Raw genomic sequence first — 14345 nt, 5'->3', positions numbered from 1 at the left:
GTGTAAGATGGTATCTCATTGTGATTTTAATTTGCATTTCTCTATGATTAGTGATATTTAGCTGTTTGAATTAGACATAAATTTGTCAAAAAACGAACTGCCCAGCAGATTTACAGGTGACCTATAGAAACTTGTAAATGCTTCTTATGCATCAAAAAATTAGCACCATTGCTTTGTGAGATAGTAAGGTATAGTGTTTCATTAGGTATATACAGAGGTAGCACCTTGCAGATCTGATTCAATAACATTCCTAAATGTTTAGCTCTGAACTGCAATTAATTTTCCTGCTTTAACAGCTGCAGTCTGACTATGCAGAGTGTTAGCTAAATAAACGTGACAACTACCAAAGATTTTCATTTTAGTAGTACAGGTAGTGACCACAGAGAATGCAGAGGTATAACATTACAGAAATAAAAGAAAGTGTAGTTGGCAGTCTGGCAAGTTAAAAAGTTTCTGATTTGTGAAACTCTTTCTTCTGGTAATAAACAGCACTTAATGGAAAGTGCTACACTGACACTTCAATGTGGGAACTATTTCTAAAGAAAAGGAAAATGCCTTTTATGCTGCATTGCATTATGAATTTCAAGGTAAAAAATAAAATAAAAAGATTTTAATATATACACTAAAAAAAATCCTCTGCTTTATGCTCTGAGCTATTCATCTCAAAGATTCCACAGACCTTCAGCCCCACTCTGGTCTCCAGAAGTTGAGAGAAGCACTGTGCCTCCAGCACTGTTTCGAACAACATTGACCTGGCGCTGTAGGGGTTAGGGGGGTGCTGGGAGAAGAAAGTGTAAACAAAGAGCCATGAATGATTATCCACCCTTTCCCACTCTGGAGTTATGGTTGCCTTGCCTGCTATCAGCATCATAGAAATAAGAGAGGAGACTGGGCACTATGGCTCATGCCTGTAATCCCAGCATTTCAGGAGGTCAAGGTGGATAGGCCACTTGAGCCCAGGAGTTCAAGACCAGCCTGGGCAACATGGTGAAACTCCATCTCTATAGAAAATTTTTAAAAAATTAGCCGGGTGTGGTGGGGTGCACCTGTAGTCCCAGCTACTTGGGAGGCTTAGGCTGGAGGATACCTTGAGTCCCAGAGGTAGAGGCTGCAGTGAGCTATGATCATGCCACTGCATTCCAGCCCAGGTGACAGAGCAAGATCCTGTCTCAAAAAAAAAAAAAAAGAAGAAGAAGAAGAAGAAGAAAGAAAGAATAGAGGAATCGATGCTAAAAGCAACAGTGAACTTTGTTTCTCAACTCCCTCCCACATACCACTTAGGCATCCTAACATGATGATAACTACAGCAATGGTCATGCCTTCTTCCAGAATTGTGCCCAACCTTCGATAGGATCAGGGATTTTCTGTGATTCCTTTGATTCTTGAAAGAATGAAAAACAGCATGCTTTTATTCAGCTGTATACTGTGGTGAATTCTTGGCATATGTGAATTTCTGTGATGTTTCAAAATGCCTTCAACAATATCTTCTGCCTTTTTAGTCTCCAGTGATATTTTGACACCTAGTGTAACTCAAATATCACAACTGATTTTTTAAAATTTACAAGCATAAATAGTTTAACAAATATGGATGTGGAAATAGCTAGAAACCGGTTAACATAGTTGCTTGTGGAGACTGACTCCAAAAATTAACTTGCCTTATATTATGTGAAAAATATGACATAGATTTACCTAATGACAGTAATTTTTTATTCCTTTATTATTCTTGAATTTTATCAATATAATGCAAATATTAAAAAATAATACATGTTACTAGCCTTTGTTGAACTGTGGCAAAACTATTATAACTAATATATTTATTAGAGTTTATAAAATCTTTTTAACCATCAACAGAACAAAACCTTTAACATATCTACTTCCTCTTCAAGTGAACAACTTTGGAAAATTTTGTTATTTTTTAAAGACAATTCATAAACTTGTATGTGTGCATCAAGCAATTAGCTACACAAAGTATTTTTGAGCATATCTTGACTATATATAAACCATAGAATCTCTTATTGTTTTTATTTTTTATTTCAGTTATATATCAGTAAATTCAAAGCATTTAGTAATGTGTCAGATTGTGCATAAGTCATATGGATAATTTTATAATATATGAACTAGTTTGTACCCTTTACACTGTTAACAAACTTATTTGTTGCACCAGGTTTAAATCGGCACGACTATTTGAAATTCAAAAATGGATCCATTAAATTTTTTCAACGAACAAATCATTGATCACAAAACAGAAAATAAATTATTATCTTTACTTTAAAAATCTGTTTTAAAATATGCATCTGCATATTTTAAATTGATAGATTTCTTCTCAATTTCCCATTAGCTAAACACTGCTTAAAGTTGATTGATATCATAATGACAGAGAAACTAAAATAATGGATAAGCATCAAATATTTCTAACTTTAATGATTACATAGGGATCTTTTACAACACACACATATGCACAAGAAAAAACACACTTCTTGTTTAACTAGATATTAAAGTCACACAAATATCTATTCACTCAAAATGCTGATAGCATCACTGAACAACTAAGCAAGAGCAATTTCTAATAATCTTCTTTCTAAAATATTTCATGCTATTTAACACACAACATTCTAGAAATATGCACATCATCTAACCCATTTCTTAACTGCAAATGTGGTCACATTGATCCATTCTAGAACTATAGCATATATACATAAAATCAGTGTACCCTGGTGTAAAAGACACATTGAAAAATCTATATCACTGAGACAAACTTCAAGCTCTAGTCATTAACTGCTAATACATGCAAATGAAAGTGAATAATAATACCGCAGCTAGTTAAGTTTCATTTGAATTTCTATGGTTGATCCCCTTACTTTTTATCTTACAGGGTTTAAATAAGGTTAATTTGACATATATTAGTAACAGTACTATATAGGTGTCTAGATGCACTTGATTTTTCAACCATAGTTTTATAAAATTACCTCTTTAAAAAAATCAATAGGTTTGTAACCAAATTGTTGTATGACAGTATAAAAAAATTCTTTTTCTTTTCTAATGTAACATTAATGAAGCATATATAATACGTCACCTAGCTAGAATAAGTTATTTTTTAAATTTCCAATACGTATTTCTGTTGTGTCTATGTGTTTGTGTGTGTGTAACAATATATGTATTCAGTTCCATCAGTTCTTCTAATAATATCAAATGTAGGAATTTATTTTCCATTGGTAACTGGACAACTTAATATGTTTTTTAGATAATGCGGAAAGTAACAGGGACAATCTTCTGTTTAAAGTATGTTGCCCTTTAGATCATACGTGCACATTCTAACTTTAGAAGCTACAGCATGTGAATGTTTCCACTAGACAAATTGTCAAGATGAACTGGATAGCAACAGCGAAAGTAGGTCTGCACTTTCTTGGCAACAAAACTGGAAGAATAAAATCTTGATACAAGAGACCTCTTTAGATATAAATCAAGGTTTTTTTTGGCAAAAGATAACTCTTCTTTTTTTTCTAAATTGTCTAGTCAGCTAATTTATAAATGTTGTGTTCTTTTTTCCCAAAACAGCAAACTAACTATTGGCTCCTCTATATTCTTCACTCGTACTCTATGTCAAGTCATTAAAAATTCAACTTTGGTTAGTGCACAGAGGATGAATGAAAATCTAAAACTTTATTCAAAATTTAATATAGAAAATCTGCCTCCATTCTGATAGTTTACATAAATATTCAGAAAGATAGCACTAGTGATTATGTAGCCTAGAGTGAACAGAATTTTTAAAAACAGTAGTGGAGTCAAGTAAACCTTCCAAATTCCTATTTATACCTTTACTAATCCATTGGAAATAAACTCACTGATAAAAGTAACTTAATCATTTTTGGCAACAAAAAGTAATATTATCTTAACCAGTTAATAAAATGTCAAAAGGACAGAGATGGCAGATGGCAGGGACATAAAATTTCATTATCATAACCCAATTTTACTAGCATATAGGTGGAATCACTTTATCACTTTATCACCCCGAAATACAACAATACGGTTACAACATACAAAGAGTTCACACCAGGTTTTCACAACAAAGAGAAAAAAAGGTATTTCTCTTTTCCTTTCATATAAAAGAGAATGACAGGAACAAGGTAGCCATATTACACTAAGAAATATTAAAGGTATTGTATAATTTATTCCAAACTCTACATATAAAATATTAATTACAAATTTAAAATATGGTCATAGTTCCTCATCAGAAATGTTCCTCAACAGAGATTTATCATCCTTTTTTGAAATGTTATAATAATTAATCTGTTAATAATCAAGCAAGTGATGTCATAGTTCATGGGAAACACAAGTTATTAATTAAAACAGAGGTATTCATTAACACATTTGAAAACTTCAGGTATTTTATACTTTCATGACAATATCTAATGAATTATATAGAATCATAATAGAGTTTTACATCTTTTTGGAGGCAGCGTCTTGCTCTGTTGCCTAGGCTAGAGAGCAGTGGCCTACACACAGCTCAGCACAGCCTTGGCCTCCTGGGTTTAACATCGAGTGATCCGCCCACTTCAGCCTCCTGAGTAGCTGGGACCATAGGTATGTGCCACCATGCCCAGCTAATTTTTTTGTTTTGTTTTTTTGGTAGAGATAAAGTCTCACAATGTTGCCCAGTCAGGTCTCGAACTCCTGAGCTCAAGTGATGCTCCTGCCTCAGCCACCAAAAGTGCTGGGATTATAGGCATGAGCCACCTCTCCCAGTGACTTTTACATTTTTTGTAAGAAAGTAAAAACGATAATGCCTTTACTGCTACTAAGAATGTATATTCTAATAAGCACCACATCAAGGTAAAGCGGTAAATTTGGAAACTTAAAATATCCAAATCTTTCTTGCATGGATCATATACATGTTTTATCATTGTCTTACCTCAATGATTTTGTCATGAATTTCCAGGCCATCTGCTCTGTCAGCAGGTCCATTTTCTAAAATTTTTGAAACATAAATTCCTTCAGTCGATGTTCCTTCCTGATTATTCTATTTAAAAAAAATCGTTAGCAGAAGAAAGATGTAAGCAAAATTTAAATATTATTAAGGACAATTTACCAAATGTAACATTACCAATCCTCTGTAAACATGCAACTCTCTTAGCTGGGGATTTGGCACAGAATTTTAACTTACTTAACACCAACTAGTCATTAATCAAGGTGGCAGTTTTAATGAATGAGTCCAGGGTTTCTGACAAGATTATCTATTTACTTCACATTTTTGAGTTCACATAAAAAAGCTATGGGAAAGGGCATGTACATGGTGAAATAAACTGGCTTTTAAGTATTATTTATAAAACATCTCACTTCTAAAGAGATACAGCAAGTAAAAGGGTGATAAGGTTAAAGAAGGAAAAAAACATGTATCTGGTTCCCACTGTATGACTGGTTTGAGATGTGGTAACGTTTTGAAATGTAATTTAGCTTTTTTATGTGACAGATTTAGAAACATAGCTCTAGTTGTGTCTATTCACAGGAGACACTGGTAGCTTACTCAAGTGTAAAATCCCAAAAGATCACATCTAAACTGCAAGGGAACCTATGCAAAAGGGAACCCATGCAAACTCATTGTTACATATTTCCAGGTGCAATGTGACTCATGATTAGTTAAACCTCAAACACAGCCAATATGGTAGAAATAGGACATTTTAGCCAGTCACAAGAAGCCAAAGCTTATTTAGGGAAAAATATCCAACATCCTATAATAATACATCATATAATTTTAAATGTCATTTGACTTCATGACAGGTTAAATAAAGTTATATCTCTTTAGCTGTCCTTATCATGAATTTTAAGAGACTTTTTAAAAAGGCCCAATGTCATCTAAATGTCAAATACCAAAATAGAATCTATAAAAATATTCCTTGGCGAAAATGATAACGAAAATGCTATGATGAAAAGGCCTTCATCTTAATAAATGAGGACTGTTTTAAAAAGAGAAGCACAGCAGTCATTAGTTGCTAGGTTTTCAAAATACTAAACACGAGGAAGAAATATGTCACTGCCATCCTTACCTAAACAGAGCATATGGCCAACAATACTAAGACAGTTTCCTTGGACAACATCTGCAATGCAGGATGCAAAAATTTCATGGCAGTTTATTGAGAAAAATTAAAGAACATCATTTTTTAAAACTTAACCACCTTTTTCTAGTTATGGTGAAAATTAAAAAATTAAAAAATAATAAAATCAGGGCCAGGCTCACACCTGTAATCCTAGCACTTTGGGAGACAGTGGCAGGTGGATCACTTGGGGTGAGGAGTTCAAAATCAGCCTGGCCAACATGGTGAAACCCTGTCTCTACTAAAAATACAAAAAATTAGCCGGGCGTGGTGGCAGGCGCCTGTAATCCCAGCTATTTGGGAGGCTGAGGCAGGAGAATCGCTTGAACCTAGGAGGCAGAGGTTGCAGTGAGCTGAGAGCATGCCACTGCACTCCAGCCTGAGCAACAGAGAAAGACTCTGTCTCAAACAAACAAACAAAATAAATAAATGAATAAATAAATAAAATCTGGGTATGTACTGGAATATTTGCATTAAGAAATCTGATATTTGATCACAAGCCTAATTTTAAAGATTAAACCACTTGTTTTTCTTACTCAAAATCCACAAATAAAGCTAAGTCCTCTATTATTTTATAAGCAACGAGTAATGCTTATTAATGCTTATTTTAAGGAATGAGTAATGCATTAACAAGGTGTTTTACCTGATTTGGTCGACCTCCTATAATATTGAATCCCAAAGTGTCATTTTCTCTTTCTAACACAATAGTGAATGGCTTATGTTCTCCATCCTAGAAAAAAATGTATAAAATGACTAACTAGGTAAAAATATAAAAGAAAAATAAATCCTACAATAAGTTTTTATGTACCGTAAGTTAACTGACATGTGAAAAGAGGAAAACTTTAAAATTAAGGATGGTTGAATGTGGCAGAAGTTTGACATTTTCCTATACTTACATTGCAAGTATGTATTTGAAAAAGAACAACTGTCCATATGAGGGGAAAAAACCCTATTTTCAAAAATTACTAAATGGCTTTGCATTTTGAGACAGGCAGCTCTTTTATCCTCATGCAGTATCTAAATCTGATATCGCTGTAATTGAAAACAGATTTCTGGTTAAACCTTGGAGGTATCTTTATTTTTCCCTCCATTACAGAAAAGTAAAATATAAATTATCAATAGTGTAAAATTTTAATTTTGTAAAGTCTTAAGGAATTTAAGAAACACTGGAACTATTTATAAATTTTAGTCATAATATTCATGTTGCTGTTGTAATGCAGGATCTGTTAGGCTACTGTAGTCCTAATTTTAAATAATATTCCTATTTGGTTTTGCATAATTCCTGCAGAATAAAAAAATAAGGGTTTGTGCTAGGTAAAGTAATATGTATTTTTTCCTGCTGGCCAAATAATAGTAAAACAAATATGAATTATAGCTACAATGTTTATTAGTAAAGACTAACTTAAACATAGGATGAATTAGTGCTGGACTAGGTGGGTTTATTCATGGTTATAGATGTTATTAACCTTTACTTGGAAACTATTTCTGAATGATAACATTCCATATGCATCATCATCACTACTATCAGCATCAAGATATTTTCCCAGGCAATGCGCAGAGCAGCCCCTACTGGTAGTAGAAAAACATTTCTGAGGAACACATAGAAGGTTTTGGCTAGTCTGCAAATCATGGGCAGTTTTTCTCACTTCTCAGAATCATAGCTTGACTTGTTGCATGGACTTTTCTGTAATATTATTCTAGCTGTTGCTCCTTTCCTTCAACGATTGGTTGTCTACAACCTTGAAACCTGGACTGGTAATACAAAGCTTCTATCTGTGCTTTTCCCTGGTTCCTCCCATTTTGTAAATTTACCTGTATATATGCGTATATGTATATGCATATATGAACTACAGAAATAATCCTTGAAACCGGTCGTTTAATACACAGTGTGCTTCCATTCATCAAGGTAGAAACATTTTAGTCCCTCTCACTTCAATTTTCTCTTTTAGGTTCAAGACAGGCGCTTCTAAACTCAGTGCCTGAGTTAGAGGCAGTGTGGAGCAGCCAGTCCCAAATGGGAGTCTTTCAGGGTTGCTCCTCCCCGGGAGTGCTGAAGAATGAAAACAGCTCCTTGAATGGAGCGCAAATTCTGCTAAATCCCTGCTCACCATAGCAGCGACCAACAATGTCAAACACTATGCAGAAGTCCTCCAGGAGAGAAGTAACAGCTTTATAAACAAGCCTCTTCACACGGGGTGCTGCAAAGAGGCTTGTTTATTCGGTCTGAAAGCGGGCGGGCGGACCAGGAGCGCAGTTCGGGGCCAGCAGCTTAGACAAAGAAGGGAAACAGCCGCTGCCTGGGGGCTCGCAGGGCCGGTCTGACCACAGATGGAGGTTCTCGGACTGGACTTCCCAGGTCGCACACACACAGTCTCAATCTGTCTCTCTCTCTCTCCACCAATAATGACAAGGAAGGCTTATTTAGGGAAAGTCAGAGTGATGAAAAGAACTCTGCAAGTCTAAGAAACCCCATCTCTCAACTCCTGAGGCTGTCCTGGCCCCGACGTGCCTCACAGTCCCCAACTTAATAGAAGGCGGTTGATTCAGGCAGTGGCAGCGCAAGTGTCATCAACACTGACACCAGTCCCAGGTGTGCGGCTGCCAGGGCCGCGGGGATGCTGGCGGCCGCGGGAGAGGAAAGGCTGGGCGGGGAAAGTCTTTGCTTTCTGTCTTTCCTTCTCGGATTTGCTTCAGGCACGGGACAAGTGTTCAAAAAATAGGCAGAGACGGTGGGCAGAAGGGTGAAAGATGGAGAACGAGAGTCTGGATGGAAAATGAGTTTTCCCAATTCCTACTTTCCCGGGGGAAAGTTAGAATCGAATCTGTTTAACTCTTTCCAATCGTAATATAATCAGAAAAGGGACAATCCTTAACTTCGATGCCAATCCATTCGTAAGATAATGACAGGAAAGTGTGATCACGGTGTGGATGCTTCCTGCTGCATAGTGAGGAAGGATGCCCAATTCCAAAGGAATCCTGAAGCGTCAGAAAGAATCGCTCCTCTTCCCACCCCAATCGACCATGCCCGCGGTGCCCACCCCCCTTTGCTTACCCTGCGGTGGCCGCCACCCAGGTCGCCGACGAAGTTGCGGACGTAAGCCATGTATTGGGTGAACTTCTCCTGGTACCTGCGCGCCGTGAGCTGCACCTCGCCCTGCAGCGCCCAGAGCTGCGCCAGCAGCGCCTTCTCGCGCCGCCTCCAGTCGAGGATCCGAGGCCCAGGTCCCCGCCTGCGGCCACAGCGGCCGCCCGGCAGCCCCCCGCGCGCGCCCCCGCCCCGGCCAGCCCTGGGTGCCGGACTGCAGCCCCCCCGCGCGTGCACCTCCCCACCGCCCAGCCCCGAAGCGCAGCCCCGGCGGCTGCGGAGGCGGCCGGCAGGGCCGAAGTCGCAGTGCTCGACGTGCGCCTCCAGCTCGTGCAGCCTGACCGAGTGGCCGCAGCCGCGGGCGCGGTAGTCGCACTGGACGCGCAGCTTCTGGATGAGGCTGCGCAGCGGCAGCACCCGGTACAGCTCGCCGGGCGCCAAGGGCTGGCACTGCAGCGGGCACCGGCGCCGCCGCACCGCCCAGGGCAGCAGGCAGCTGGCGCAGAAGACGTGCCCGCACGGCGTGCACAGGGGCTCTTCAAGCACCTGGCCGCACAGTTTGCACTCTAGAGCCGGGTCCACGGCTTCTGCGAAGCGCTCCAGGGCAAAGCCCATGTTAGGGATGGGGAAGAAAGGGGGAGCGAAAGCAGAGTCCGTCTTCTCCGAGCCCCCCTGCCTTTCCTGGGCCACCCCCGGGGCAGCCGTCTCTGGGCGGCGGCAGTGGCTAGTCGGAGGGAGGTGGCGGGTGGGAGGTGTGATCTCAGAGTTTGTTTGGCTTGAAGTTTTCAGGCTCCTGCTAGGTCCCCTGACTTCGCCCGTATTGACGCTAATAGAAGTAACCTCCAGAGACCCCCGCCTCCTTCGCTGCTCTGCGATTTATGTTCTTTCAAATTTTGGCCGCCCAGCTTACAATGGTCCTTGGGGACACTGTGTTCTCCTTTGCCTGAACAGTGAACTTCAAGCATCGAGGCGCCTCGCCCTGGGCAGGGCTGGTGATGGGTACAGCGCTAATGTTGAGAAGCAACTTTTAAATTCACCACAATGTAAGCTTCGGGAGAGCAGAATTTTTTTGTCCGTCTGGTTTTCCGCTGAATGCCCATGGCCCACCCGGCGTCGAGTCTATCTCCAATATGTTTGAAATAGAAGCACTTTTGTTCTTTCACATCAAAACTACAAAATCAGAAGTTAGGAGACTGTGACCTTAGGAAATCACTATAACGAAAATAACACTAGGAAACCCAAAGAGCCAGGCTTCTCAAACCATGATCCAGAAATCAGGTGAGTTAAAATGGCGCGATCCTTGACCTAGCAGCAAAGATGGAGAAAGAGTCAAACGCCCGCCTCAGGACACTGCCTTCTTAGGGAGCCCCTAAACAGCCATGCAAGGCCTCCTCCTGAGTGAGGAAGCTGGGATTCTGAGTCTGACTCCAGGTTCAGTTGCCACAACATCCATCTTCTACTTCCAGGGGCGTTTTACTACTGGGGACCGGAATGTGATCATTTGGGAACCCGGAAGGGAAAATTAAAGGGAAGGATGATGAAAGAAAGCAGTGAAATAACATATAAATAAAATCTTAGTGGCTGCTTCCTTCTACTTACCCTGAATGAACCGTTTGGATCCAAATTGCCTCCCCTCCTAGTTTGACTCTTCAAATTGTGTAGCATGACAAGCCGTCCTGAAAACACGCAGTAGGGCGTCATTCCAAACCCTTCTTACTCCACTTTCTTTACCATCTTCTGAACCTTAGGAATGCAGAGATCCTGTCACCTGGCTGCATATCACTTACTGCCATTATCCTCAAGCTGCCACCAGATGCTTGGGTGGGTTTTATAAATTAATCATTGATGATTCCTTGCTGCCAATTGAGCTTTGTTCCTGGAAAGCTTGTAATTCTGTATGACACCAAATGGCATCAGTTGGAATTGTTGAGAACAGCTCCAGACTTTGTCTTTTAAATCCTTGGAGCTAACTGAAGAATTAGCAAAGACTAATAATAGAGGCTAATAACCTTCTGAGCCTTCTTTCTGTTTGAAAGATGAGATTTTGTTAGTTGTTCAATAACCAGTGACAATTGGTGTGCTAGATGTTTGATATGCTTTTAAACTGTTTTTCAAAATAAGATGCTATATTTCTCATTTAATACATATAGATTCATATGTGATAAAGTAACATTTGCCACTATGTTCAAAATTCCCCCTCTCTTTTGACCTGTCTTTCTACAAATAAATAGGCAAACAATAAATTTCTGATTAAATGAGACATCATTTAACATTAACAGCATGAAAATATTTTTGTGAATTGCATAAACTGGAAATGCATGTTCTAGAATTTATTAAAATACTTCTGGGCAGGAGAAATCTATTCCTTTTCTTAGCTATAGAAAAAGTTGTGGCTTACAGCTATAAACATTTATAATTATAACCGTGCATATACAGTTATAGCTATAGCTTGACATTTATTGGTTCTACAGTAAACACTATGACACTGACAGCATTTTTAAAAAGAGAGAGAAGAGATGGAATCCAAAAATATTCTATTGACACATGAGACTGTTAGGACCATGAGACTTCAGTTACTTGGAAAAAGAAAAGTTCATATGATGTCCTTGGTATACCCATGCTATTCCTATAGCAAAAGTAAGGAGCATGAGCAAATTATGATATGACTAATTCCAGGATGCATAACATTTTTATTATTAAAGAAAAGCAGAAATCAAAAACGTTGTCCACAGAGAATAGCAAGTTCAAAAATGAGGGCATGTAAAGTGAAACTGAGTAATGAAATGAAATAGGCCAAACAGAACAGGAAAATCTTTTACGTAGTAAAATAAAAGCCTAAGCACTTCCAAAAGAGCTAAGTATAAGGAAAGAACATGACAAGAATTGAACTCTAAGGGAATGGACACACCCAAGTGAACCTCATAAACTTTTGCCATCTGGAAACATTGTGGCATAAGTCTGTGACATCAGTTGAGTCAGATAGCCTCGTTTCACTTCCCAGACTGTAAAATATTTTTCTACATATTAGCAAAATTGTAATATCACTGAAAAGCTTGAGTGAGCTAGGAATATGGATCCTAATTAAATGGAAGTAATTAGCTTGGGTAAACAAAGAAAGCACTTGAAATGAGTTTAATATTTGCACAAATATTTCAGCAAAACAGACCCAGTAATATTTAGATGCTTTTTGGCAAATTAGACAAATTAACAACTTGCATCTTTAGCTTGGGCATACCCTTATGTTTTCACTGATCATAATTTTCTATCATCTAAACATCCCTGGATAGTGAAAATTGCAGGCTGAATACTAACACTTGGGGAAGAGCTGAAAGGAAAGCCACTGTCTTCTTGCTGGAAAAGGCCAGCTTCTAGCTGTGTTGTGCATTGTAGCCAAAACCCAGCCTGTTACATTTCTCATAACCTTTCATTCAGTCTGGACCTAAGAATGTGCTTTGCCAGCCGAGAAACAAAGGAAAGACTACGAATTCACTTAGCTTATTTCCAAGCCAAGAATCATGGCTTGATTCAAGTTATCTTTAAACAGCAGTTTGGGAGGCCGAGGCAGGTGGATCACTTGAGGCTGGGACTTCGAAACCAGCCTGGCCAACTTGGTGAAACCCCATCTCTACTAAAAATATATTAAAAATAATTAGCTGGGCATGGTGGAAGGTGCCTGTAATCCCAGCTACTCGGGAGGCTGAGGCAGGAGAATCGCTTGAACCTGAGAGGTGGAGGTTGCAGTGATCCGAGATCACATCATTGCACTCCAGCCTGGGCAACAAGAGTGAAACTCCACCTCAAGGGAAAATATAAATAAATAAAATAAAATCTTCAAGCAGTCAGTAGTTGGTTGAGTATTTTCAGCTTAGTAACTAGTTTTTGCTTTCATCTGCTATCAGCAGTCATATATTCATGAAAAGAGATTAAAACATTAAGTTGCTAAATTATTTGGGCCAATTCCTAGTGCAGTAATGAAACTGGGATGTGCCTTGGGTGTTTCCAGTGAAAAGAGGCAGGGTTCCATCCCAGCTCTGAGTCATGCCTACTTCCAAGAATGAATCTAGCAGGTATTGGTTGTTGAGTCAAATGCTAAAAGTCCCAAAATAAAATACTGTATTCTAAGACTCAAAAATGATGAATGGAGAGGTAAAATGTGAAAGAGAAAGATTTTTTTCACCTCATGCACAGATAATGCTTTGTCAAAACCAACTCATTTGTGACTCTTTTTCATGTTTTATGCATTTAATTAAGGGCCATGAAGTTGGAAAGGTTGGGGGAATTTTTCAAAGAATAGGACCTTAAACATTTATTTTATATATGTTCATATAGCACAAGTTAGAACTTTATATATAACAATAGTTTTTCAATTCTCTATTATATAACCTTTCTCATAAAGAAAATTTCATTATGTATATTTTTCTTTTCTCAATTCCCTGGTCATTTATCATAAATTAGTACTATTTCTATAATTATCCCAAGTGCTCTAAATGTAATCTGCAACTATATAAAATTACTCTGGTAGCTGAGGCAAAAGTATCTAGCCACTTTAGGTCAAAATATTTCCTGTGGAATACATTCACCTGTGTTGAAGTTAACAGACTTTGTTCTTATCTTGATAATTTTTCCATCATAATGTGGGATCAGATTTGCACCTAGTAGCATAAATGACTATGTTTGTAATGCATGCGATAATAACAAGGTCACTTTGACAGTACAGAAAAATTCCAAACTTGATAAGAACAATAAAAGATACTTTGAAGTTGAGTTAGTTGAAAGTTTATTAAAAATGAGGCAGTTTTTTTTTACAAAAGTATGCTGATAACATATTACGTTAGAGAAGTGATACATTTTGGATATGTTTTACTCCAAATTATACATAATCAGTTAAATCCAGAGAACACAGAGCAATATCAATTCTTATAATTCCTGTCTGTTGACACATAATCCATTAGGAGTTATTTGCTATTATCTTGCTTTCCTCCTATCTTTGGCAAAATGTAGTTGGAAGGGGTATTATGACAGTACAGAATGCCATTTTTAAGGGGAATAAAGTAATATGAATAAAACAATTATGCACACCAAAATTGAGTAAATAATTTACAATAATTGTGCAGTCTCTGCAGGAATGAATTATCAGACACAGCAGAATGAGGAATTTGAAGAAAATCAAA

General features: G+C 38.3%; 1 protein-coding gene across 1 annotated transcript in view; it reads right to left on the bottom strand.

Annotated features, from left to right (window-relative positions):
• PDZRN4 (PDZ domain containing ring finger 4) overlaps positions 1-9933 on the bottom strand; it is a 390002-nt gene extending 380069 nt beyond the window's left edge. The window contains exons 1-3 of the mRNA XM_054445135.1: positions 9142-9933; positions 6733-6819; positions 4910-5017 (exon numbers count right to left, since the gene is read on the bottom strand). Coding sequence (XP_054301110.1) covers positions 4910-5017; positions 6733-6819; positions 9142-9789 — 843 coding nt within the window. The 5' untranslated portion in view covers positions 9790-9933. The remainder of the gene's footprint in view (positions 1-4909; positions 5018-6732; positions 6820-9141) is intronic.
• Between the last annotated feature and the right edge of the window lie 4412 nt (positions 9934-14345).

The sequence above is a fragment of the Pongo pygmaeus genome, chromosome 10 (assembly GCF_028885625.2).
Source record: "Pongo pygmaeus isolate AG05252 chromosome 10, NHGRI_mPonPyg2-v2.0_pri, whole genome shotgun sequence".
NCBI lineage: Eukaryota > Metazoa > Chordata > Mammalia > Primates > Hominidae > Pongo > Pongo pygmaeus.
This window is presented reverse-complemented; position numbering and strand designations above follow the sequence as displayed.